The following is a 26,250-nucleotide window of genomic DNA, read 5'->3' as shown; positions in this document are numbered from 1 at the left end:
AATCCTGTATACAAAGAGGTGCTCTGTACAATGTGGAGCCCGTGTCCATTTAATAAAAGTGAAATAAAAATGTTACACACATCAAATCTTTTCAACGACTTCAGACCTAACCATATGTATATAGAAAGTTTTTTATTATTATTATTCTTTAAATCTTTTTATGTTTTATGCCCTTTTTGTCATATGAAGCCCTGAAAGGGCAAGAACACAAAATCTGCAGTATTTACCTAACATGACATGCAAAGGGAAATATTTGATCTGAGGTTATTAGAGCCTTGATTAGATCAATAATTGATGACATTGTTGATTTTTATTATTATTGACAGCACTTTTTACCCTTAGGTCCCAAAACGGGACCTTTTCATATGTTTTATGTTTTTTATGCCCTTTTTATCATAAGAACAGAAAAGAAATCACAGCATAATATTTAACAATGTTTTATTTTTGTCAAAACATGTCATGTTTTGTGTGTTTGTGTGTCTTGTCCTGTCTAGTCCTCTGGGCAAATGGCTCCTCTTTGCCATGGCTGGGGCAGTGAGAGCTCTGTCAACCTGCTCCAAGAAGAGACGCCACCTGTAGCACTTATCCTTGTTCCAGCAGGCGTCCACAGAAGTGAGCAGGACATAGGCATTGTAACATATGTCCATTATGTTATATCCATGTATATACTTGGAACCTACACGCATACGATGTCTGCATGTCACAGAGAGCGCATATCGTCAACCCATACTTTCCAGGTTTGGAGGGGATATACTGTCAAATGTAATCTCAGGGCTGCTGATCCTGGCAAAGTGTACGTCGGTCCTGGGGTAAAGATGGGAGGGCGGGCTCTTCATGTGTGGGAGGATTTTGCCATTTTTTGATCTCTATTGAGATATTACCACTTTCTCTTCCTCCTCCTCCGAGTTGCAGGTCCCCTCTGTGCCTTGCAGGAGTTCCACCTCTCCATCCCTCCTGACTCTAGGACTGACTTTTCACTGCTGGTAACACATTCTCACTCTCCTCAGAGGACTGCAAGACTGCAGCAGGGGCCTCCTCTAGTTTCAAACATCCCCTGATGGCTGTCTTCTGGACAAATGACCCGCCAGACAAGGCTGCAAACTATTCTCCTTACATGTTTATGCAGGTACATGGTTATGTTTACCACACATTCAATAGGAGAGACGAGGTTCTCTCTTAATAAAGAAGAGACAAAGCCCATTGGGACTCAAATTTCACATACTCGCACTCTCACTCTCTCTCACAAACACACACACAAAATATATTTTCACACACAAGGTGCCTCGAGGGTTAAGCTCAATTTACTTGTGTTGCCAAACTGTTATCAGATGTCAAAGCTCAGAGAAGCATTGCATTTCATTTAGTTTTCATGAATTTACCTTTTATTTTCTGCTATTTTTATACTGAACACTCATTTAGTTCTTTCTTCCCTGTTTAAAGTACTTCAGCATTTGCTCTCTAACTATTTGTAAAAATGTACTGTGAATGAGCAGCCGTTTCTAATATTAATTCTCTCAGGAATATCTGCATATAGTGTGTATTATAAATCAAATATATTTGGGCTTTTTAAAGAGATTATTCAGCGTGATTGAGATACATTTATATAGAAATATGCTAAAAATCCTATTTAAATGAATTCAAATTAAAATCCACAAAGGTTTATCTCATAATTTGCTGCAACAAATGTGTCAAAATAATCGTGATCATTTTCATTTAGTGTAATAATAACGTCTCTCTTGCTATTTTACTGATCTCATCTGAAGCCACTAACTCAACTCAAAGACCATTTTTACACACATTAAATTAAATACATTAAAAGGACATAAAAGTATATTATCAATGAATTATTTTTAACTGCAATAAAAAAAAAAATACAGAGCAGCCTTCACACGTTACACAAAAAAACAATTTCTACATCTTTGGTTTTCTTTCTTTTTTCGCGTCTCTCCGTGCGTCTTTACGCACAGCGCGCCCTGGCGCCGGTGGAGCGCTTTAAGGGTTAAACGGGGTTACCAGCAATCCTTTTAACAGGCAGGTGCCCCGCCAGTCCCAGCCCAAAGCTTACCACTGACTTTTGAAAAAAAAAAAAAAAAAAAGAACTCCGAACTGTCATGAGTAAACTTGGCGAGTCATGTTAACGGTGATGGCTGCAGATGGGTGGTATAAATAGAGCATCATCGGTGCAGCAGTGGGATAACAAACTGGATTTATCAGCTAACACACGCCGCCCTGAATCGCGGACTGACACACGCATGATTTGTTTCTTCGTTCACCTACTTTTAACTTGAAAGACGTGGAATTCGTCTCCTTGCTGGATCACAGAGCGCACATCTCCCAGCTGTTTTATTTTCGATCTCCTCCACTTGTTGAGCTGTGTTATTCTCTGGACATGTGGTGGATGCTGTTTCCGCGGTGGATCTGGTTCCTGGCGTGCGCGTCAGTGTGGATGGAGCTCCGGGTCGGAGCTCTGCCTCACGTCACCTATTCTCACGCGGGCATCTGCCCTAATGACATGAACCCCAACCTGTGGGTGGACGCCATGAGCACCTGCACACGAGAATGTGAATCTGATCAGGTAACGTTAAGTCACTAATTACACTTAAGGTTTATCATGTCTCATCATGTTTTAACTACTTAAATCTCACATTGCAGCTGTACACAGTGTTTATTTTGTTCTATTTCTGGTGATATTCTTCTTCATTAAAGCTGAACGTACTGTATAAAATGCTCTCCACATCGTCATCCTGCAGCTCTAATTCCTTCTTTCTATTGCAGGAGTGTGAATCCTTCGAGAAGTGTTGCCAAAATGTGTGTGGTAGTCGGAGTTGTGTGGCAGCTCGATATGTGGATGGGACGAAAGGCCCCGTGGGAATGCCCAAAGAAGCCACCTGTGCCAGTTTTATGTGCACCCAGCAGGGGTCCGAGTGTGACATCTGGGACGGCCAGCCGGTGTGTAAGTGCCGCGACCGCTGCGAGAGGGAGCCCCACTTCACCTGTGCCTCCGATGGCATGACCTACTACAACAAGTGTTACATGGATGCGGAAGCGTGCTCCAAGGGCATCGTCCTCTCTGTTGTCACCTGCCGCTTCCACCTCACCTGGCCCAACACCAGCCCTTCGTTGCCCCAGGCGACTACTCTTCGCCCTACCACTGCTCCCCTTCAGGCGACTGTCCCGCCTCCCACTGAGCCTCAGCCACCTGCCGTGGTCAGCAGCCCCACTCACCAGACTGTAAATGTGGGCGACACAGCCAGTTTCCTGTGTGATGTCACAGGTCTCCCCCAACCCGAGATCACCTGGGAGAAGCAACTGCCAGTGGGTGCAGAGAGGGTGGTCATGAGGCCCAATCACGTGCAAGGGAATTTGGTGGTCACTAACATTGGTCAGCTGGTCATCTACAACGCGCAGCCTCACGACTCAGGTGTCTACACCTGCACGGCCCAGAATCCCTCTGGCTCAGTGCAGGTCAACCATCCGCTCACTGTGCTGCCCTCAGAGCTACCCAGAAGAGCCGAGGCCAAGAACATGACGCGCTGCCTGTCTGAGGAGTGTGTGAAACCCCCCGATAATCCAGAGGACTGTGGCAGTGAACTGGAGAGAGTCAGCTGGTACTACGAGCCAAAGACCAACACCTGCTTCTCCTTCACTCACTGCCACAGCAACAGGCAGCAGCCCAGTAAGGTCTTTGAGACATACGAGGAGTGCATGCAGTGCTGCGGTCCAGAGCTGTCAGGCCCCTGCGGACTCCCCAGCCTGCAGGGCCCCTGTAAAGCCTACGAGCCACGCTGGGCGTACAGCAGCACCCTGCAGCAGTGTCAGTCCTTCATCTATGGAGGATGTGAGGGAAACGACAACAACTTTGAATCTAAAGAAGCCTGCGAGGAGATGTGCCCCTACCCGAAAAACCACCACTGCAAGGCCTGCAAGCCGAGGGGCAAGATAGTGACGAGCTTCTGTCGGAGTGACTTCGTCATCCTGGGCCGCATGACGGAGGTCACACAGGAGAAGGACTCGGGCCACGCCCTTGTGACTGTGGAAGAAATCCTGAAAGACCAGAAGATGGGTCTCCGCTTCTTTGGCAAGGAGCCTCTGGAAGTCACCTTCCTCAAAATGGACTGGAACTGCCCGTGCCCGAACATCACGGGCGCTGCCGCAGAGGGACAGGTCATCATCATGGGCGACGTAAACGACGGCATGGCTGTTCTCCATCCGGAGAGCTACGTGGGCATTTCCAGCCCGCGGCGTGTACGGAAGTTGAAAGAGCTCATCTCCAAGAACACTTGTGACATCCTCAAACTGATCACTAACAGCCCTGAGTAGAGGTGTCCCGTGCACATAACCTGACTCGACTGCAACAGGCTGAACATTAATTGTGTTGTTTTGACTGTTAGAGCATGATCATGCTACATTTAATGGATTTCTTTTTTGTTTTCATGTTGCTCCTGATCTGGGTCCCTGTCATTTGGCATTCTGTTTGTACTGAAGTGTGTCTTTATGTGCTCTACTTAGAGCTGAGGCTTTCTGTTGTTGATTGAAATACCATGTACACAGGAGACATTCATCACTATCCTCTCATTACCTTAATCCCCCAGACTCTGTCTTCCCTCACGCCCTCTCCAGCCTCCAGCAGAAATGGAGGTTGCAGACTTGCACTGAAGAACAAAACAGACATAATCTGATTTTTCATGTACATAATCTGTCACCGTTCTTTTGATTCGTTTATTTCTCTTAACTGAAGCTTTCGCTGCCTGAATGTTCTTTAGCTTTAATGTTTCCACAGCCCCTGTGCGAATACTGCAGTACATATTACAGTACGACAAAATAGAGCTGATTTATCCAAATGAATGAGTTGTAACATATTTTATTAACCACCAATTGTTTATTTTTTCATTTTATACAGTGGTGTGAAAAAGTGTTGGCCCCCTTCCTGATTTCTTAAATTTTTGCATGTTTGTCACACTTTAATGTTTCAGATCATCAAAACAACAACAACATCCAAAGAACAGCAGGCCTCACTTCCCTCAGTTAAGGTCAGTGTTCATGAGCAAAAATGGTCTGCACGGCAGAATTCCAAGGTGAAAACCCATGCTGAGCAAAAAGATCAAACATCTTGTAATCCCCAAGACTTTTGGGAAATAAGTCTGTGGACTGACGAGACAAAAGTTGAATCTTTTTATGTGAGTGACTGAAAAGTAACACTACATTTCAGAAAAAGAACATTATACAAACAATAAATAAAAATATGGTGGTGGCAGTGTGATCGGCTGGGGCTGTTTTGCTTTAAGGCCTGGAAGACTTTCGGTGACAAATGGAAAATCCTGAAGGAGAATGTCTGGCCATCTGTTGGTGTCCTCAAGCTGAAGCGAACTTGGGTTCTGCAGCAGGAGAATGATGATGGCAAACACTTTTTCACACAGGGCCAAGTAGTTTTGTATTTAAAAACTGCATGTTGTGTTTACTTGTGTTATCTTTGACTAATATTTAAATTTGTTTGATGATCTGAAACATTAAAGTGTGACAAACAAGAATCAGGAAGGGGGCCAACACTTTTTCACACCACTGTATATATTTATTATCACGTAAGCCTTTATTGTCATATTTGTACTTCACTGTCTCTCTGAAATTCTGAGTTATGTGTGAAGAAAATAAACCTTTTGAGTTTTTCTTCAGTCTCATTTGATCATTTTGAAATATGTAATAGTCAGTTAGGTTGTAATTAGGAGGCTTAATTTACACGGCATCTATTTATGGCTAAATGAAGTTCATTTTTTATCTTGGTTTTGATGTCTCTACCTAGAGCAGCTGCTCCATGTACCTGTGTGGTTGTTCTGACAGGCTGTGATAAAAGAGATTGGGGAATAGCATATCCCCAGCCCACCCAGTTTCCCACCTCCTGTGTAAAAACCACCAAACAGAACCTATCCAGTCTAAAGACCCCTGTGGCATTGTAAAAACTTCACCCTATTTTGCTTTGCCTCCATCATCCAGTCTAATTGGGTAAGGAGCCCAAGCTGTAAACTTCAGATCCACTCCCATACAAGAGTTATGTGTTTCATGCCGTGCCAGCCGGCATCTCTGGGTTACTAGGAACAGGCCTTGGTGGGCTTCAAGGAGGGTGTTCCACTTCCCAGATGAGATTCTGTTTCTCCCATCCAGAGCAGCGAGGGAGGTGGGAGATCAGCCCGTGTGCTGCGCTCCTTTTCTGGCAAAACCCACCGGGGAGCTTAGACCTGCACTTCAGCAGCTGTTGAGAAGTAAGACATGTGCAGCGCCTTGGATCACATCAGAGAGAGATCTCAACATTATAAGTTCATCATCAGCAACACAAACTTAAAAAAAACAAAACTTTTTTTTTTGTTTGCCAGCTGTTTGATCACGTTTCAATTCTCAGGAAGAGCAGATCAAACCGCTGTAGGTACGTTGAAGGGTTTAATTGTGATGATCCACTGCTTACATTAGAGAAGAAACACATGATTTAGGGTTATATAGAGATTGGGGTATTACTAAACCTCAAGATCAGGACACCTCCAACGGGTCACAAAATGATTAGTTCCTTCCTTACTCCGAGGCCTCCGGTCAAACATATACATATGGATACGCTTAGAGGGAACACAGGGAAATATAGGGATTGTCTGAGTGCACTATGAGTTTTGTTTTGATACCATGAAAGCTCATGTCCACCAGGAAAAGCAGAAGGCACATTAATCTCAAATGATGCTTGATAAAAAATACTTCAGTATGAGTCAGTAATTGGACATATTGAGCCTCATGCATGAACACTCTTCATATTAGTGCCACTTGTTTATGAAGAGCTGAGATATCGCTGTAGTCCATCCTGCACTACATGATGTTACACTGTCAAGTATCAATGTTGGACCAATCAAACCACTCAAATCTGAAATACATTCAGTAACTTGCCATTATAATAATGGTACGATGAACCGAATATTAATTTGGGATTAATTGCCAGTGCTGTAGATCTTCATGTTTAACTTCAAATTGATGAGTAGTGGAGATGGACAGTTTAGAGGTGGTATTTGTATTTTCATTTAAAAGATAATGTAATACAGTTTTCAACATAATAATTATAACATGTTCCATTACTTCGAAGTGAAGTCCAACTTAACATTCAGGCATCTAGAAACCACACTAATTGATGCAAATGACTGACGGTCTTTAGGGTTTTTAATGTCTTTATTAAATTGTGACATCGGGTTAGTTCATCTGAACCCTAACCCTGACCCTGAACTGTTTGTTCATCAACCTACCAACCAAAACAATTGGGAGCCTCTGGATTAGAGCTAAATGATATCTCAGATCCATATGCACCCACTATTGTCCCTCTAATGTAGCTTGAATTGCGTCCAACTGGTGAACTTTATAGAACCGCACCTGTGAATGCAACCAACAGTTCAGCTGAGGGAACTAGTTCAACTATCAAACTAAAACTCGTCAAAACAACCACAAAGGCCATCAATTATTTTTCTTCTCCTCTGGTTTCCCAGCAGATGTCCATTAAAAAAGCACCTTTTACCACTTCAATGTGTAGTCTGGGGTCTACAAAAGCACAATTTATTATCAATTAAAATTCAGCATATTCGAAACATGTGTGATCCTTATTTTTCAAGCACTTTTATGCTTTTCTAATTTGACTTGGGCCGACCGAAAGGGTACAAGAGTTATGCTTTGATATGCTGCGCAGAATGTTCACCCGTAGTTTCTCTCTCCTGCCTCTAAAGCTTTGTTAACTGGATGGGGTCATTGCGTTCATGAGCTCAGTTCACTCGAGGCAGGAGCAGTCGGCGTGGTCCATGCGCAGCTCAGATGTAGACCTGCTCCAGGTAGAAAGGACACAAAGACAGCAGGGCCTGCGACAGTTGAGCAGCGTGAGCGAGGCTGTGTGCATTTCTATGTGGAGCCTCCATGATGTGTTTCCTGAGGAGGTCGGACAGTAGCACCTGTGGAACAAATCAGCTCGCCGGGTGGTTTAAGACCTCTGATTCATGACCTGCGTCTGCTATGGTCATATCATTTTTGAACATCATGGACAACATGGAAGAGATATAGTAGCAACTCCCACAGCAGTATTTCACTGTGGGGCCGCAGCAGTTGAAAGGTTTGAAGGTGGTAGGTGGTAGAAGGACAGCTCCAATCCCCTGCTGCGGGCGGAGAAACTGATGGAGAAGTGCTGTCACTTCCCTGAACCCCAGTCCGAGGTGGCGCTTCACTCACGAACCCTCAATCAGCACATTGACTCGCAAGCCTGGAAAATATATGATAATGTTCATTTACAACCTTAGTTTTAAATGAATCTCCAATATTCTGAAATCATAAATGGTGCTCCTGCTAAATGTCTTTATAGCTTTGTGCTGGTTTCAGATCAGCAGCTACTGATATGAATATTACTGTATATGTACATGTACCAAAAATGATGTGTTTGTTTGTATTTCACAATTGTGCACAAGTGTAAATGCATTAATTAGGTCATTTTAGTTCATGCATTTATTGAATCTTAATAGGGGATTAAGATAATAAATCTGACGTCCTAGTGCACGGCAGTGAATCTGCTTCTCTTCCTTCTCTTCTCTCTTGTACTGTGAACCACAGCATCCTCTGGTGTTAATTTAAAAAATCAAACAGCGGGAGAGAATTTATTTTAGTTTTTTTTTTTTTGTACTGTTTTAAGGGTTGTGCAGGGAGCTGAACTAACTGCCTCTCTGTCTAACAGAAACCCACAGAAATATGGGCATATGTGGCAGCATCCATTTCCTTCCAGTCAAACCAGCTGCTCAGTTCCAGTTGCAGTAGTCAGTGGCAACTGGAAAAACAAGACAATTCGTGGTACTTGCAGTAGTAAAGGCTTCTTTCTTTCACCCTGTCACACAGACAGGATGATGTACAGCTTGTGAGATAGTTGTCAAACACTCAGACAAACAGGTCTGAGGCCTTATGAGGCTGTACCTCCTCCAGAGTTGCCTTTAGTCTGTTGGTAGCTTCCCTGATCCATATCCTCCTGATTTGGTCTTGTAATATGATCAGAGGGGCCATAAACCTTCTATTAATGTCCGGACTATTGACTATTCATAAGGAGCATTAACACATAAACACAGCTAGATAAAGACAGCGGGTCCAGATCCGGCTAAGCTCCAGGGATCATGTGATCAACAGTTGCAGGAATGATCCTTCTCCACTAGAGGGCAGCACAAGCTCACAGAATCTGTGACCACCGACATCCCATAGTGGTCCAGAGGCGACATCCTTTCACCTCCTTTCTTTCACTTTGTGTTCTCACACACTCAGGCAGCATTTGAAGTTGTGAGCCAGTGGTCCAGTGTGATGCAGGGACACGTGACTGTGGTGCTGCGTGGGTTTTATTGTCCTCTGGTGGGAAAAGCGCTGTTATCCAAGGATCAGATAATTGACCGTGTCATGAAGACGCTGAACGCAGGCTCCTGTCCCCCATCGAGCTGTGGGTGATGCGTTTTACAAGCTCTCACTGTAAACCGGTCACTGAGCCTGCGGTCACTTCCGTTCCACTGCTTGCAGTCCTTATGTAATGTAAAGGAAAGGACACACACACACACACACACACACACACACACACACACACACACACACTGCAAACTCAGCAACTTTCACTGCTCGGAGCAAAACAGTGACTGACAGGTGGGAAACGAGGGGGGAAAGTGCACCTACCATCATTTATTCTGCTGTTATGTGGCGACAAGATCACAGAGTGACACTCTGAGAAGAGACTCTACTGTCCTCGATCGACTCCTCCTGAATATTTCACCGGTGTCTTCAGTATTTTGTTCATGCATAATAAGATCCTAATACAGATTGAATGTTATGGAAATCCTCAGAACGGTAAACATCAGCAAAGGTTACATAACGCTTGGAGTGTGTTTCACATTAAACATTTAATTGAGAGCAAAATCTCGTGTGTTGGATTACAAGGATACAAGAACCTGAACTGTCATCAGATCACACAGTTACATTTATACTTATATAGTAATGACGGGAGCAGATAATCAGATCAATGTTGCATTGTATTTGAAGGTGTAGGTTAGTATTTGTGTTAAATAAGTTAAATGACTATTGATTTAAGATTTCACCTTCCTGTAGAAAATAAAGAGGCATTAAGTAACTAGCATGTCCTTTAGTGTAGTTAAAGCTGTGTTAACTTTACCCTGAGCGTAGCCTCATCCTAAGCACTGTCTGGTAAAGACTTATTCCACTTGTTCTGTGTGTAGCAGTGTCTATGTGTCTGCTTTTAGGGGAGGAGGGGGGGGCACTGGCGCATATGTAAGCACTCGCCCACTTCTTCATAGTGTTTTATTTTTGGAACAGCACACAGGCTGGTCAGGAATAGAACAGCAGTCAAGTGGAATGGGTTGACAGCCTCGAAGGCCGGTCTCTCTGTGCGTCTCCTATCCTCTCCCCTCCGTCCCCCCTCTCCAGACAGAGCGCGAGCTCAAGTTGCCTGAGTGTGTCTGGTCTAATCACTCACGCTGGCTCCCAGAGCCACCGTGACCTGAATCCATCCCTTCTCCTTTCTTATGCAATCCCTTCATCAGAGGGAGAGAGGGAAAGAGAGGCTTCTGTTCTAAATCTCCACTGCCCCGCTTCTGTTGCATGTATTATGCAATGTGCTTTAGAAGTTTAATCAGGATGCTGGCAGGCCGCGAACGCGCAGAGTGAGAGTGTGCGAGAGAGAGAGAGACGGATCAATACGTGATCTATCAGTGGTGTTTGCACACTGAACCATGTTATGGACTCATCATTCCCAGCAGACAGACAGCAGCGTAAACACCGGAGCCGAGAAGCCTGATTTGGCTTCGGACCAGAGCTGTAGGATATAAACTCAGCCAAACTAAAACAAACCACCTATTTTTGGTTCGGTGGAGCTGATCCACCTTGATCTAAATCTGTGTGACATAATTTCTGAAAGAAAGGCTTGTTTCAGCACCAATCATGCTTATTTAAAGCCAAACTTTAATCAGTTGAAAGTGGCGAAATGCGTATTTACTCAAGTACTATATCACGTTAGGACCATAACAATCAGACAGAAAAGAAATAAAATATCGGACTTGTAAGAGGTTTGCTGGGGCGAAATCAAAACACTGAGCTTAAAGACACTAAAAAGAACATTAGACTGTGCAGCTTTAAGTCAGGGGTCTCAGCACTGGTTCCACCACATTTCGACAAAACCCGTCGTAGATTAAAGTACGTTTATTTAAATAAAAACCAATGTAAACGGGGCTCTCTGCAAACAAATGTTCCCTAATCGCTAAAACATACAGAAATGATCCCGTCTTAATCAGTGCCTGAGTTATAATTGGAAAATATAGTAGGAGACATTTGTTTCATCAAAACACAATTAGGAGAATGTCTCCAGCCTCCAGACTGGAAAATCTCTGGGCTCTGTGTTGGCGGGGATCTTCATTAATTTCTACATGGTGTTGATCTCAGCTGAGTCCTCTTCCTCTCCTGGCTCTGTTGTTTGGCGGCTCGGAGTAATTTGCTCGAGTTAAAGCCGAGCTCTTAAACCCAGATTTCCCTCGCTCATCCCGTCGTTTCCCTCGTTCATCTCCCTCGCGCTCTTTCCACCCATCCCTCTTCTCGCATATCTTGTCGGCCCCTCCTCCCTGATCTGGGAGAGTAAAAAAAAAAAAACACAAAAGAAAGAAGAAATCCATCTTAACAAGTCGTTTTAATCTTGCACCGATGCTGCAGATCTCCCGGCAGTTTAACTTGAAACAATCGAACTTGTCTCGAACATAAACCCTCCTCCTTGATGCAGGGATTCTCTTTAATCAACTTTCACTTCCTTGATGCTTGTAGTGATCTGCCTTCATCTTCCATGCTCGTTCCAAAACTACTGAAACAGGTTTCTTAGCACATCTTTGTGGAATCACACGTCTTTTGCTCCCTTTGAGTTCTGCTGCTGCCTTGATATGAATCCAGTGCTGCACACAGACTCTCTGAGGACCAGGGAGCACGTCATTCTATAAATATGATCCAGTTTTATAGATTCAACTTTACTGGTCAGCACGTAGAGTAGCAGACAGAGGTCCTCCTCCACCTGCTACAACACTGAAATGCTGCATCGTTAAGGAAAAGAACACCAATACAATCACACACAGTAGTGAGGTACTTTCCTTTTTTTAACTTTTAAAACTCTGTCTTCCTGCTGAAGCTGATTATATGGTTGATTGATTGGATTTTCCAGTGCCATGTCTGTCCGCTGCAACAAATGGTGCCCAGCTCCTCTGCTCCTTCTTGGGAAAAGTACCCTGGCACTGAGGTGTATGTGTTTTTAGGATGGGGAGGAATAGATGAAGAACTTCATCACTTCAACACTGCTGTAATGGCTGCTTGACACCGGGCGTGCTGGAAAAAATAAAATCAAGAGGATCTTAAGGATTACCACTTTAAATTCTCAGTGCACGTGCTGGTGTAGCGCTTACGGGTGTGTGTCCGCGTGTATTTTAGGGGTTCTGTTTTGTCTCTATGCCCCTGGCGCCAGGCTGCAGGGTTGGCACGGGAGGCAGCATTTCACCTCACGTGACCAAAACCCGCTCCACTAAGCTCCACAGAGGACAAAGTGAAAGGTAAAGAGGGATGAAATGCAAGGAGGGAGACAGAGGAGCCTGCAGGTTGTGGGGTTCTGCTGTGCGGCGTCGTCGAGGGGCTGCTGAAAACCGTGAAACGTCAGGTCAGGTTTAGAGCAGAGAGGCAAGACGTGAGCAGATCAGGGGACAGGAGAGGGTGTCATTAGAGAGCTATTAGTGGCAGTATGTGTTTGGGAGATGGGGGGGAGGGGGGGTCACAGGGGGAGATCAGGTTAGAGCATGGACAGAGAATCTGGGGGGGACGTGATAGGAGGTGTCCTTTAACTACATAGCTGCAAGCAGCCTCCTACAGTTGGATGCAGCCCAGGAAAACTGTGCCTGGGTACATTGTGTTCACTCTCTCATTTCTCTCTCTCACACACACACACACACACACACACACACTGAGCACACATGGGCCAGCACACCAACACTCCCACGCTCAAATTTGTTCAGAATTGCTGAGACATATTGACACAAATAACAGTCTAAACACAAAAAAAACAATCTTTTAAGGCACACACACACACACACATCAGATCCACCAACAGTGTTTACCTCATGTAAACTGTAATCAGTAACACAATCCAGTGAATAACTCCAAATTGAGCAACCGTTTGTGCAGCTAATCGTCTGATTGGTCGTCAGCATCACAAGACGTGATTGGGAGGTAATGCAGATTATAGCTTTAGCAGTGGGGGAAATATTCCCGTAATCCTGCTTATTACAGGAGCCATTCTTCAGAGGAACGTAAACACATTATAATTGCACAGTTCGTGTTTTTCTGGTAGGGATCAGCACCACAAACGTGACCTTCGGTGGAAATCTACCTAAAAACAGGAGTTTGCAGAGGCCGTGATGACAGAGTGATGGTTGAACGGCTAGCTTCTAGCTTCTGTTGCAATGACAACATACGCAGGAATATAATGTAGGAGTCTGTTGACTGATGTTTGCAGGTGGACGTATCTCTGCTGGGGTCCTTCAGCAGCTTCATTTGGCCCCTCTCTGTGATCCTGGCGTCTCATCCTCAGAACTAAAACCACTCAATACACTGGTCCTAATGTGATGAAGAGGAGCGTAGCGGGACAGGGTGCAGAGAGGCAGCACTCTGTTAGATTTGGTTGTGAGCCATGGCCTGCTCCTCTCTTCTCCTTCCCACCATCAGGACTCCCTCCCACCCCCCACCCACCGGGCCCCTCAGGAGCAGTCTGATGAAACTTAAATGAGTCTGTCTTACAAAAAAAAAAAAAAAAAAAAACCCACACACACTCCACTCTATTAGAGTTGCAGTGACACAGCACATCCACTTAACCGGGGAAACCCTGGGCAGCGACAGCTCCGTGTGAACTCACGGAGGAGCGGCACCGTGGATCCACAGAGGGACCGAGTCCAGGACGGCCGCGCTGCATGAATACAGATGGAGACGGTGCTGAAACCAAATCAGATGACTCGCTGCCTTTTTCATGTTTCTCATTGAGTCTTCTCAGGGTTTAAGGTAAAAAAAAAAAAAAAAAAAAAAACTCATCTCCAGGGGAGGCTGCCAGTACTTTCTTTTTCTATCACACTAACCTCGGGCCAAACTCTTGTTCACAAGTTTCTGCTGTGGCAGAAATTCCTGCTGCACTACAGCAAATGCTAATGTCTGTGAAATCAGACTCTCCTTAGTACGATAAATTCTTGTTGGGATGAATCTGTGCATGTTCAGGGAAGAAAACCTGGATTTTTATCAGGTCTTAAAGGAGCAGTCCATGTATTACTCACCCTCACCCATCCATATACAAGAGAACAGCTTTTGAATAGCTGTCCACTGTGGTGACCACTATGCATGAAAGAGTTAAATGAGCCAAATGTTCATCTTCTACTGCTCCAGTATTTTATTATTTTACCTCTTTCGTTTTGAAGTTGCCCTGGGTGCAGACTATTCTCTGGTGAGGACAAGCTGTACAGTGCTTTTGGCCTAGTCTATCCAGTCTGTGTGCTGTGCAGTGTTGGAAGTCGCTTCAACTTTGGTACATCTCAAAGAAGGCTGATAAGCTGATGAGAGTTGCTTTACTTTACTGGCATCAAACTTCATTTTGTATTTTGGGGCATGCTACATAAAAAATCTGATCTTTGCTGTAATTGTATTATGTGTGCAAATAACAGCAGCACTTGTTGATTCAGACACTGAACGTGCCCATGTTTGACATTACACATTAAATGGACGTGCACACACACACACACACACACACACACACACACACACATTTCTGTTCAGTTGAGCCTGATGACTCACTTGTGCCCACTCTCCCTGCTATGCTATATTTGGACCTATCTCTAGGCTCCAGCCAAACAATCCAACGTGGAAAGAGGAGGAAGAGGAAGAACACATTTTGTGTGCGAGCGTGTGTGTGTGTGTGTGTGTGTGTGTTTATGGGAGCAGCCGCGACATGATTACATTCACAACTTGGAAGAATTCCTGCTGTGCGCTCCGTGTAAACTGCGTGACGTCAATAAGGAAACGTCAGAGATGGGGAGACACGGCTTGTTCGTACACAGAGGTGCACGTCCCTGCTGAGTATTTACACAGTCCATCATGATGCTTCGAGTTTGGACCCGCTGCGCCCGTGCCAGGTCCCGATATGAGCCTGGTGTTCGGCTTGTTTGGAAGCAATAAAAAGGATTGCACTGATTGCACCACAAGGGGGATTTTAAGTGAACAACAGTAGTGTAGTCTCTAACTCCAAAATAAATCACAGCCTGTTTTTTGCAAGTCTCTATGTGTCAAAATATAAAAAAAGGAAGGTTGAAGTTAAGGATGGAGGCACAGAGGGACAAAATCCATTGCCGTGTTTCCTTTAAAACACCTTCTCTGCATTATTCAACTGTTGTACAACAGATCTCTGAGCATCGGCTTCCACCTCCTGCCGCGTTCCAGTGCTAACCCTCATTATTTCTCCAATCCCACGCAGTCATTTAATATCTATTTCTCCCCATCAGCACGCCTGCTCCTTTTACAACATGGCCAAAATCCACTGATCTCACCTTTGCTCCGTGTCACGGCACGATGACGGCACGAGAACTCAGGAGAGAGTACACCGTTTGTTACTTAAAGACATTCAGCTTAAACCCTGTTGACAAGAGGAACTGAGGGCGGCTTTATGAGAGAGACACTTACTGTATCAGTGCTGCCTTGTGACTTTTACTGCGCCGTGATTGCATTACTGCTGCACTTTGACTCTATCAAGTAAAATGCCAACGCAGAGAGATAAAGTTACACTGCAGCAGTCGCTGTGCCGTAGGTGGGTTTGTGGATTTGCTGAACAGGGGTCTTAAAATTCAGTGCCTGTAAAACTGCACAGGAGTTTTCTAAAACATTTACAATCTGTTAAAAGGCAAAAACTTTATGTAGAAGTTCTTCCAATTTCCAGAGAAAACAATGCTTTGAAAACAATTGGTTTCAAATCAGACTGCAGTTGGTTTCAGACAGAAGTTTCAGTGTCACAGCTACGAGTTTTTCATTTCTCAGCAATCATTTTTCCTGTTTCCTTTCATTCCCAGCCCTGCACACCAGTTGAGCCGCCTGACTCTGCTCGACACGTCTCACCTGTTCCCCGTTCCCCAGTCACTTCCCTCAGTAAATCTACCAGTTCACTCTCACCTCGATCTTTGTCAAGTTATTTTAGCTCCCCGGCCTATTTCCCTGTGCCTGTTTGCCTGTTGCCAAAACCCTGCCTGCATAATTCCTGTGCCTGTTATGAGACCAAAAACAGGATGTATCCCTATATCCTTATATTCATTCGTTTCTCAAAGACTCATTTTCAGTTTCAAAGAATTAGAAATATGATTTTTTTTTCCTCCTCAAATGACTAAATCACTTGTGTACAACAGAGGATGTGTGTGTCTGTCTGAAAATCAGCCAACAGGGAGGTTCACTGTAACTGGCAACGCTAATCAACCAGTCAGAGCTGGGAGACAAACGTCCTCCTACAGCTGCTGTCAAGATAAAGCGAACATGTCATCTAACCTGTTTGTGCCAATAGGAGAACAATGAGAACTAATCAGAAACTCATGACACGGAGAATCGCGTCGCACCTGTGTTTCTCCACGACTGCTAAGTGATTTCATTTGAAATTCTTCATAGGAGCTACATTTAAATGACCTGTGTTTCCATCAACTGAAATGAAGGAAATAATGGGGTTCCTGAAGGCACATCCATTAGAAAAACTGAAAGCATCCTTTAGGAATTGATTAGCAACAGCCCAGATGTTATTGTTCTTTTCTGTCAGGTTAATGTTGCTAATGTTTCATTCTGTGAAATCATGTTTTCATGCATGAGCTGCACAGCACTGATAGCCATGTTATATATGGTTTAAACAGCAGGAGGTGGGAGGTGGACAGCCTCTGTCCCTCTGTTTTGCATGTAGCTGCATCCTTATATTAATGGTAAGTGGTCAGATGGGAACCTCGACGTTCTTGCTTCGCGTTGCACACGCCTAACAAGGCCTCTTTGGTCAATCCATAACTGTCCTGCGACATTCATCGACAGGGAAAGCCTCTTATTTATGCCTTCCCCGAGTGAGACTGATCCTCACGAGGCTCAGAAGTGTGCACAAGTGACACTACAGCAAATATATATAAGAATAAAGACATTTCTATTTAGGGCAGCTGCTTACATATACAAATATGCCAAGTATGCCCTGGTAACAGAGGGAAGGGGAGTGGAGGGGTGGGGGGATGAGAAAGATTCCAGAGGGACGTGTGTTTATGAACAACTGTCCTGCAGCAGTGATGAGCCAGGCTGAGAAACCATTTGAGATTAGTGAGCGAAGATGAGCTCAGTAGTGACGAGCGCCGCTGCGAGAAAAAAGAAAAGAGCAACTTTCACTTTGGTCTTAATAGGAAGTTCGGACACCTCGGGGCACCTATAGACCACCCACACTTTGAACAACTGAACGGTGCAATATCATTTTAGTGTATTTATATCGTCTGAAAAATGAGTTATTGTGACTTCATTTGCTTACGTCTGGACTTGAGCTCATATCATACAGTATCATATAAGTGTTTTTGTTTTGGGTTGTTTCTGTTGTGACCTGTAGCTCTGAATACCGCTGCTGCAGTGAGCTGTGTGCTCATGCTCATCCCTGGACTGGACACTTAAAACCAGCAGATCGAGAGAAGGTCAGATATTTACGGATGAGTCCAGCTGTCACAAACATGCTGTTGTTGGAAGATAATTCTCAATCGTCATTTCATTTGGGGACAGAAGCGTCCACAACCAGCGGCGGAGTGTCATTCTGATAAAATGAATTCAGGTACATCATCTCAGTCAGTGTTAATAGGATGCTCCTCTCACTCCATGCAGCTGTCTTTATGTTCTTGCCGCTCTCTCTCTCTCTCTCTCTCTCTCTCTCTCTCTGCTCTACCTCAGTCACCCCACGCTCCTCGCCTCGGTTGCCCACCAGCGTCACTTGTTACCGTGGGAAGAACAGTGCTGACATCACGCTCATTATGCAATGCCATCGTGTCGAGCGGCGCGCGCTGCTTTTTTTAGCATCTGCTCAGGAAACAGCGGGTCATGCAAGCCTGCACATCTGCCCTGGGAGGGTGTGTGTGTGTGTGTGTGTGTGTGTGTGACTGCAGTGGCGCGTGAATATGCAAGTAAGCAAGTCTGCATGTCTATGTCTGATACAATTACTGGGAAGAGAGAGAGTAATAGAGGACCACAGAGAGAGAAATGCTGCAGTAACCCAAGGGCAGGATGCTGCTCAAGAGGAGGGATGATGTAAATCCTGCTAACAAACACACACACGCTATGTAGTTGGGAGGCCGTATTATTTATGCTAGTCTCTCACCATAATATTAATTATCAGAATTTAAAAATCCCTAAACCTAACTGTGAAATTAACCCTAAAGCATCTCGCTGGCCTTCTTTGCAACAATAGTAAACTTCCACTTCCTCATAGTCATAGTAAAACATGCACACACACACACACACACACACACACACACACACAGAGATGATAGCCTGAAAGAACCAGCTCCTCTGACAAGCCAAGGTTAGCTTTGGTGCATTGAAACATATGTTTCCCATAAGGGAGTTCTACCCTCCCACTGCTATAATGCAAAAGGTTCTCAGATGCTGTGTCACTTTGCAATATTGCATACAAGCAGAACTAATACACACCCAGGCTGCTCTGACTGTGCACACAGACGCTTTTCCATGCAACGGGGAAACCGCCAACTTGTGTCTGCCTGCCATGCAGCCCCTGGAGTGCTGATACAGAGAACAGTCTATCTCTCCCGCGCTCTCTGCTTCACACAGACAGAATAAAAAACAGAGGACGAGGAATGGAGCGGAATCCCAATATCCCTCCTTCCTGTGCTGAGGTGCAGGCGAAACAAAGCAAAAGAAACTAAGAACGTCTGGTTTCTTGCACGGTTTTTGTCTCTCACTTAGGCTGATTGACCAAACCTGGCTGTTTGCTCGAGTCACCACTTTGGTCCTAAGTAAAATAACACTTTGGTGGATTGATATGTCCGGGTATCTAAAACTTTATAGGATGATGGTATGCCTCGTGCTGCAGTATATATTTTTTTTATTCATCACTGCTATGCAGATGATACTGAATTACACCACATCACTGCACATCACCAGCAGCAGGCCGTCCAGCTCCTCTGGTAGTGCTGATTTTCCACACCTTGGACAGGATGCGCTACATCCATTAGGCTAAAGTTGACCTGGTTATTGATAACTTCTGCCCAGCTGCTCCAAATCAATTAATCTGATCCACTCTGTCATATTTATGGGAGACAACACACACACACACACACACACACACACATACAAATGTCCTTGGGGTGAAATGACTAGAGATAGTCTGCTTTGCAGCCTCCATTAAAGAAAGCTATAATTATCTCACAACAAAATCAATACTCTCAGTTCCTTTAAGTGAAAGGGGCTGGAGGTGGTGGGTGGGTGGGGGGGGGGGGGGGGGGTGTCTTGTTTGAGGTAAGACTAGAATGAGCCATGGGAGTCAGCACAGCACAGCCTGAAAATAAGATTTATGGAAAGGCTGTGTTCATAGCTGATTGGCTCTAATTGTCTCCCAGCTAAGCAAGAATCTCATTCGGCTAAATGAAGCCAGCGATCAAAATCAAATTCATTTATTGGCTGGCAAGCACATCGAATCTCTTCACTGTTGAGCGGAGATAGTTTCAGGCGTTTCTGTGTGTGTGTGTTTTTTAAGGGGGATAAATAAAAACAGCCATTGTAACAGCTGTGTGACTGAAGATTAGGAAAGAGCAACTGGCTGGTCGGGGCCTCTAACACACTCTGCAGACTTGAACTGTAGCAGGAACTTAAAAATATGTCACAACAGAACTGAACACGTCTCTGGATGAAGATAAAAACACTACCAATGTCTAATTTGTAACCCTTTTATAATAGTTAATAAGTAACTTTGTTATGCTTTACGGATCAGCTATTAACAGCGTGTTGCCAGGTTGTGAAGAATGTTCTTTTTATATGTCTACACTAATAATTAAATGTTAGTATTTCACTTTCTGATTAGATGGTATTACTGTTTACAATGTTGAATTATTGGTGAAAGGATCTTTTGCTTCAATGGTTCAACCATGTCAAAGATTTTTTTTCACAACCTGGCATCCCAAAAAAAATCTAACTGTTCTCTCTCTGCTAACAGGGGATTTTGTACTAGAACACTGCACTTGAATTGACAGCTGGCATCTCATACTGTATTAGCTTCAGATAAACTCTGCAGTACATGTTTGTGCACAATGACAACTGTGGATTTTGTCTCTCATCACTGGAAGCACATTAGCAATGGAATATTAAATGGCAAATGACCAATAATTATTTATTATTATTATATTAATATTATTATATTATATATTTATATTATTATTTATATGTTTTTAGTCAACCAGTCTCCAAACACTCAATATATTGTTGCCATATTATCGCTGCATTATGCGTGTGTTATATCACGAATAATACACTGTTAAGCAACTAGTGCATGGCCACATGGCAAACAGATCTCTTCTCCATTATTTGGTTTAACTCTGTACAACACACAGAGACAATAAAAACCAGCAGAATAAGCAGAAGCATTGAAACAGAATGAGACATATGAGATTTAATATAGGATCTCTATAGGAAAATAAACTGACTAATTATTCACATAATAAATACAATTAATGATTAATATATTAATATTAACTTTATCACCGATTCCTGTTTCTGGACACTGAACCCCAAACCGCATTTAACTGTTCTCTTTTTTTAAAACCACAACTACAGAGAGCCTTTAGTTCATTGTCTTTTCCTTCAGCCACTTCTCCTCTTGTGTTTCTTGAATGTGTGAGCGTTTAACCACCGCACGTGGCTCAAAAATGTAAACTAGTTTGAACTTAAAACACAACAAGTGATATTTGCTCATGTCATGCGGCACAAGCCTTTGAGAATAATGACTTCTCAGGTGCAGGAGTGGACATGTCAAATCCCAATTGCATGGCAGCCTCGGGCACGTGTATGTTTGTTTGTGTGCCTGTGTGTCACGTAGCCTCTGAGTGTCCTCTGCCAGTGGGAGAGTGCACTCAGAACTTGTGACCTTTCCAGTCGCTGTGTGTGTGGCGATAGATAAAGCCAACAAAAGTGCGTAATGGAGAGGCAGACGGAGGTCTGCGTCATATCGGATATTAGAACGTGGCGGCTGCGCTGGAGATTCCTCCACTTCATCATCTTTCCTGTAGATAAGCTCCACACAGCGCTGACGTGTGGAACCCTCTCCTTGTTAGTATGAAGTCTAAACGGCTGTGTTGGGAAATTCATGGAGATGTGCTGTGTGTCGACATGAGTTAAGAACACGAGATGACACGCACATTACTTGTCGTTTACAAGTCACTATTGTGTGTCTGTCTCTTGACATCAGAGCAAGACAAATTTAGCTCCTGAGCCTGTGACATCTTTTAGTGCGTCATGCTCTTGCATGCCGCACACATGCAGCATGAGCATGCATGCTTGCGGCTTGCAGCTCAGCAGGTGTGTTCACTTAGGTGCATGTTTATTTGAAGCTGCATTGTATCAAGTTAACATTAACATTATTAAAATGTTACAACATATATTCATTATCAATTTGATTTCTGTGAATCTGAATTCACTGATGTGAATGACATCCTGTAGCTGCATGTATATAAATAGAGAGATAGAGAGAAAGAGGGCGTGAGCTGCTTTGTATGATGTTTCCTACATGAGAAGTTTGATACTTAGATATTTCCCTCTGTTGTAACTCTTAAGTAACAAAGCACGCACTCTTACAATGACTTAACAAACCTTACTGTCACGTGCCTAAAACACAGAGCACAGGGAAGGTGTTACACCCTAAAGTCACCTGGTGGAAAATACCTGGATTACTTAACAAAGGTTCCTGGGCCCAGCTAACAACACGTCTGTACCACTGCCCTTATATATGAAGTTAACAAAATAATCCCACTGATTCACAAGTTAGCTCTAAATCCAGCATCTGCAGCAGTAACCAACAACAACTAAACAACAGCACTGCTTTCGCTCGTTACTCGTCATCTTTCATACCACGCTGTCGTTCCAACACAGTCGTCGCCGCATCCGCGCAACTCCCTCTCCAGCCAAAGCCTTTCTTCAGCCTTAGCACCACAGTTTGCCTTTGTTTTGTTGTGTTGCTGCGGGTGTTCTGTTGTGCTTGGCTCTGTTGGTAGGTTTTGGGGTGGAGTATCATTACCAGTTGACAATTACTTTCTGATAAAGGGACTTTGCAGGAAGACATTTTGACGTCACAGAAGGAAAAGCACAGATGTAAATAATAAAATGCAAGACAGATGAATTGCACTATTTCAGGCTCTGGCATCGTGCATGTTGGTAGGGTGGTCCAAACAGCAGCCTGTGCCAAACCTCCTTTCTTGGCTGATGGCGCCTTTGCACCAAATGGGTCCTGGCTATTTTTTTCCAGTGAGTCGGGTGATAAGGGCAGCTGGATTACTGGCTATTTCTCCTCATCATGTGATAGGCTGGTGGTGTCATGGGTGCTGTTTTCAAGGCACATAGTTCCTGACAGGAGGAGAGGAGTGACGTTAGTGAGGCAGTGGACCTAACTGGATCTATTAATAGGTGAGAGCTCAAACTGAATTCATGTGTGGCTGTGTGGGAAGAGTTTGCCCATTTGAGAGTGTGCCTGCAATGGGAACCCAGTCTTTTAAAACCCAGTGAGATAAGACTAGAACCGAAAGAATGAAGCAAATGTGTGTTTGTATAGCAAAGTAAGACTGACGGGTCTCAGTGGGGGAAAAGGTGTAAAGGAATAAATCAGAAATTGTTTTAATTAGACAGTTTTAGTCGAGGCAAAGGGGTGAAAGTGGTTGCAAGGAGACTCTAACAAACAAGGGGTGATGCTCATCAGTAGATCAAATAAACAGTCTGTTCTGGGTCCTTTTCCCACATTAATCATATCATATAACACTGCTCGAACCAAATGTGAACACACGTGTTCCTACGCACTCGCCTGCAACCAATTAGCACCTTAGTTCCCAGAGTTAGGTAAGGGTCATTTCAGGTAGCTTTCATCAGTAACCATCATGAGCTCCCTTATCTGTCTTCCCACACTCAGATGTGCACATGCATGAATGCACACACAAAAGGGCAAGTGGCCAGGACACAAAGTAACAACAAGACTAGAAAGTCCAAGAGCCGGGGAAGGTATGAAGAGAAAATCACAGCTCAGATGCAGGCAAAACCACTCACAAAGGCAAGGGTACGAGGTCTATGATCCAAAGACTTAATCCAAGAAGGAGAACAAAAGGTCCAAATCACAGGGCACGCAGATCTTAGGTCAAAGCAATAGCAAGGTCCAGGATGAAACAGGGTCGAGACACGAGGGAAAACACAAGGCGAGATAAACGGCTGGAAGGTCGTGTTGAAACTGACAATCTGACAGGTGAGTACTGGATGAGGGAGGGTTTTTAAAAGGAGGATAACACGACTCAGGTGGAAACAATGAGAGATATTTAGGGAAAAGCTGGAAAAGTGAGGACAGGGCTGGAACAGGAAATTAAAGTCAAAATAAAAGCATGGGCCAGGAAGTGAGGGGCAGGATCCCGACAGCTTCATCCGGACCCTGTACATTCAGATTTCTTAACATAAGAGCATTTGATGAATTCATTAGTTTCTGTATTTGTATTGTATTTGTATTTCTGTAAAACATTATAATTAGAAACCTCCAGCAATTAAACTTCAGCTGTTTTACCCGGTAACAAACGCTTTTGGCTGCTGCTGTCAATCACATGACCGTCATGCTAATGCTTGCTAATGAGCCATGCCTTTCTGGGGACAGACGGCTGCCTGCTGATGGACACGAGGACTGCATCTGCAGCGGGTTACTGCACGCCGTTGGCACTTGTCCATTTTGAAATGCGATGCTTACTTCATATTGTGTTTGCTGCAGTGACGAGACTGCAGCTTTCATTTTAGGGCTGCGACTCAGCAGCAACACCATGGGCCTTCTGCGTGGCGACAGGGTTGAATAGACCAAAATACATTCATGTAAATCACTCGCACCTCTTTATTCAGCTCATGGTCACATGTTTCGCATCTGTCGCGGGCAAACACAGACAAGTGGATCCGCGCGTGCATGCGTGTGTGAACTTTGGGCTTTCTTGCACCTGCTGTGTTTCATATTCAGTGAGTCTCCTAATCAGTTGTGAGGTCTCCCCAACCAGCGAAAACAAGCATGAGAATAGAACATCTATTTACAACCTGAGCCCCACCGTCCAATTAATCACCAGGCAGCCAACGGGCCTGCTAAAATTAAAGAGCAACTGCAGCTGCCACAGCAAATGCAGAGCGAGAGGTAGAAAATGTGAAGGGGCGAATTAGTGTATTAAAGTTAGTGGGAGAGTGAAGAGGACGAGCAGGAGAACGCGATGCACGCTGCTTACCCGTCAGTGACTTCATCAAAAAGGGGTCAGCACAAGTGCCCATTTATTTCTGGACACCGGCAGAGGCACACAGGGACATATGATATCCTCCACCTCCACTGAACTCAGACTTGCTTTCTTACATGCAGAGCTCTAAGAGACACAAACACACCCACGCACACATTAACAGAGCCCCCAAGGCTGGCATAGGCTTAGCCCTCAGGGTTCAAACTAATTTGCTCACAATCTAACATAATAACTCCCTCCAAACTCCTCAGGACAACTGTCTAAATACTCACTATGCTGCAGGGCACTACTGGGATATAATGAGATATTATTTGTTTCTGCGGGTGTGAGTGTGTTTGAGCGTGCGCAGTCAACCGCAGTCGGTTATGCTACTGAGCTTTTAACTCTTTCAATCTTGAATTCGTAATACTGTCTCACACATTTATGAGTTCATGATTAAAACATAGATATTAAAATGATCTCATCAAACAATTGATATGCGGTGTACTTCCTTCCTGTTTGTGCTTTCTCGTTTGCCGACCTCATTATACAACCAATCGCTGATATAAATAACCAATCTGAACGGATTAAATCTCCAGCAACACTTAGAACAGCCTTATTAGATTATGTGGCGTCACTTAGTTTACTGTTCTATTCTATTTAGAAGTTCTTAGTTTTGTACTTTTAACAGACCCTGTTGAAGGCCATGAACCAAAACGTGTTAGTCTTATAATAAAGTCGTTTAACAATCTGCAAGTGTTGCTGGAGATTTGTTTTATCCATGCACCTTGGCAGTAGGTAAAGTTGTGCCTGAAATCTCTGCTTTGTTCTGACAAATACAGCATATGAAGTCAACAATAAATATGCAGATAAGTGATAAAATAAAAAAATACACATCAATGTAAATTGAATTAATTAATTAATTTGTGCATTTTTGTGTAGCCTAGCTTTAACACCAATAATAAGTCCTTTTATTTTGTTTTATTTACCAAGATTGAATTATTTATTAATTCCTTTCAAGTATGTATTTGTTTCTGTTTATTATTATTATGGTATTTATGTTGTTATTGTTTGCAATTTGTTGTTATAATTTGCTGTTATGTTATATATTTCTGGTATTCGTTCTATTTGGATTTATTCATTTCCTTGATTATGGTGACAAAATATTTAAGTGATTACAACAACCAGGAAATATGCATTGTTGTATATACTGTATATTTTGTGCAATAGGCACACTATGATTTTCTTTCATGTTCACTGTTCATATCCTCTTGTTATCTACTGTACCCAGTTTGTACTGTAATCATGACTGTGTACTATTTCTTTGTTCACTATTTTTCTGTAAATGCTTTGGCAAAACAAATGTCTTTGTGAGTGTGTGCAAACATTTTTTTTCAGCTTTTGCTAATTGGGAGGGATATCACTGGCTAGCTATCCTGAGCTGAGAAAAACAGCTTTGTCCTCAGCTGCGCGACAACAGAGTTTTCAGCTAATCCAGTGGGGGTTTAAATGCTTTATTTACTGTAGCATCAGTAGTAGGAGAATTCTCCCAACTCATAAGGGAACACTACATCCTTCAGTTTGTAAGACCAAAAAAATCTCAATGCATCACATTTGTATATATATATATATATATATATATATATATATATATATATATATATATATACAGAGAGAAGAGAAG

The 26,250-nt window shown here is 43.6% G+C and overlaps 1 protein-coding gene across 1 annotated transcript; it reads left to right on the top strand.

Moving 5' to 3' along the window:
- The first annotated feature begins 2,389 nt into the window (after nucleotides 1–2,389).
- On the top strand, nucleotides 2,390–4,320 carry LOC113156547 (WAP, Kazal, immunoglobulin, Kunitz and NTR domain-containing protein 2-like). Its single transcript, XM_026351764.1, has 2 exons — nucleotides 2,390–2,575; nucleotides 2,776–4,320. The coding sequence occupies exons 1-2, from the start codon at nucleotides 2,390–2,392 to the stop codon at nucleotides 4,318–4,320; spliced, it is 1,731 nt and encodes a 576-aa protein (XP_026207549.1).
- Nucleotides 4,321–26,250: the final 21,930 nt, after the last annotated feature.

The sequence above is a fragment of the Anabas testudineus genome, chromosome 19 (genome assembly GCF_900324465.2).
Source record: "Anabas testudineus chromosome 19, fAnaTes1.2, whole genome shotgun sequence".
NCBI classification, from domain to species: Eukaryota; Metazoa; Chordata; class Actinopteri; order Anabantiformes; family Anabantidae; genus Anabas; species Anabas testudineus.
This window is presented reverse-complemented; position numbering and strand designations above follow the sequence as displayed.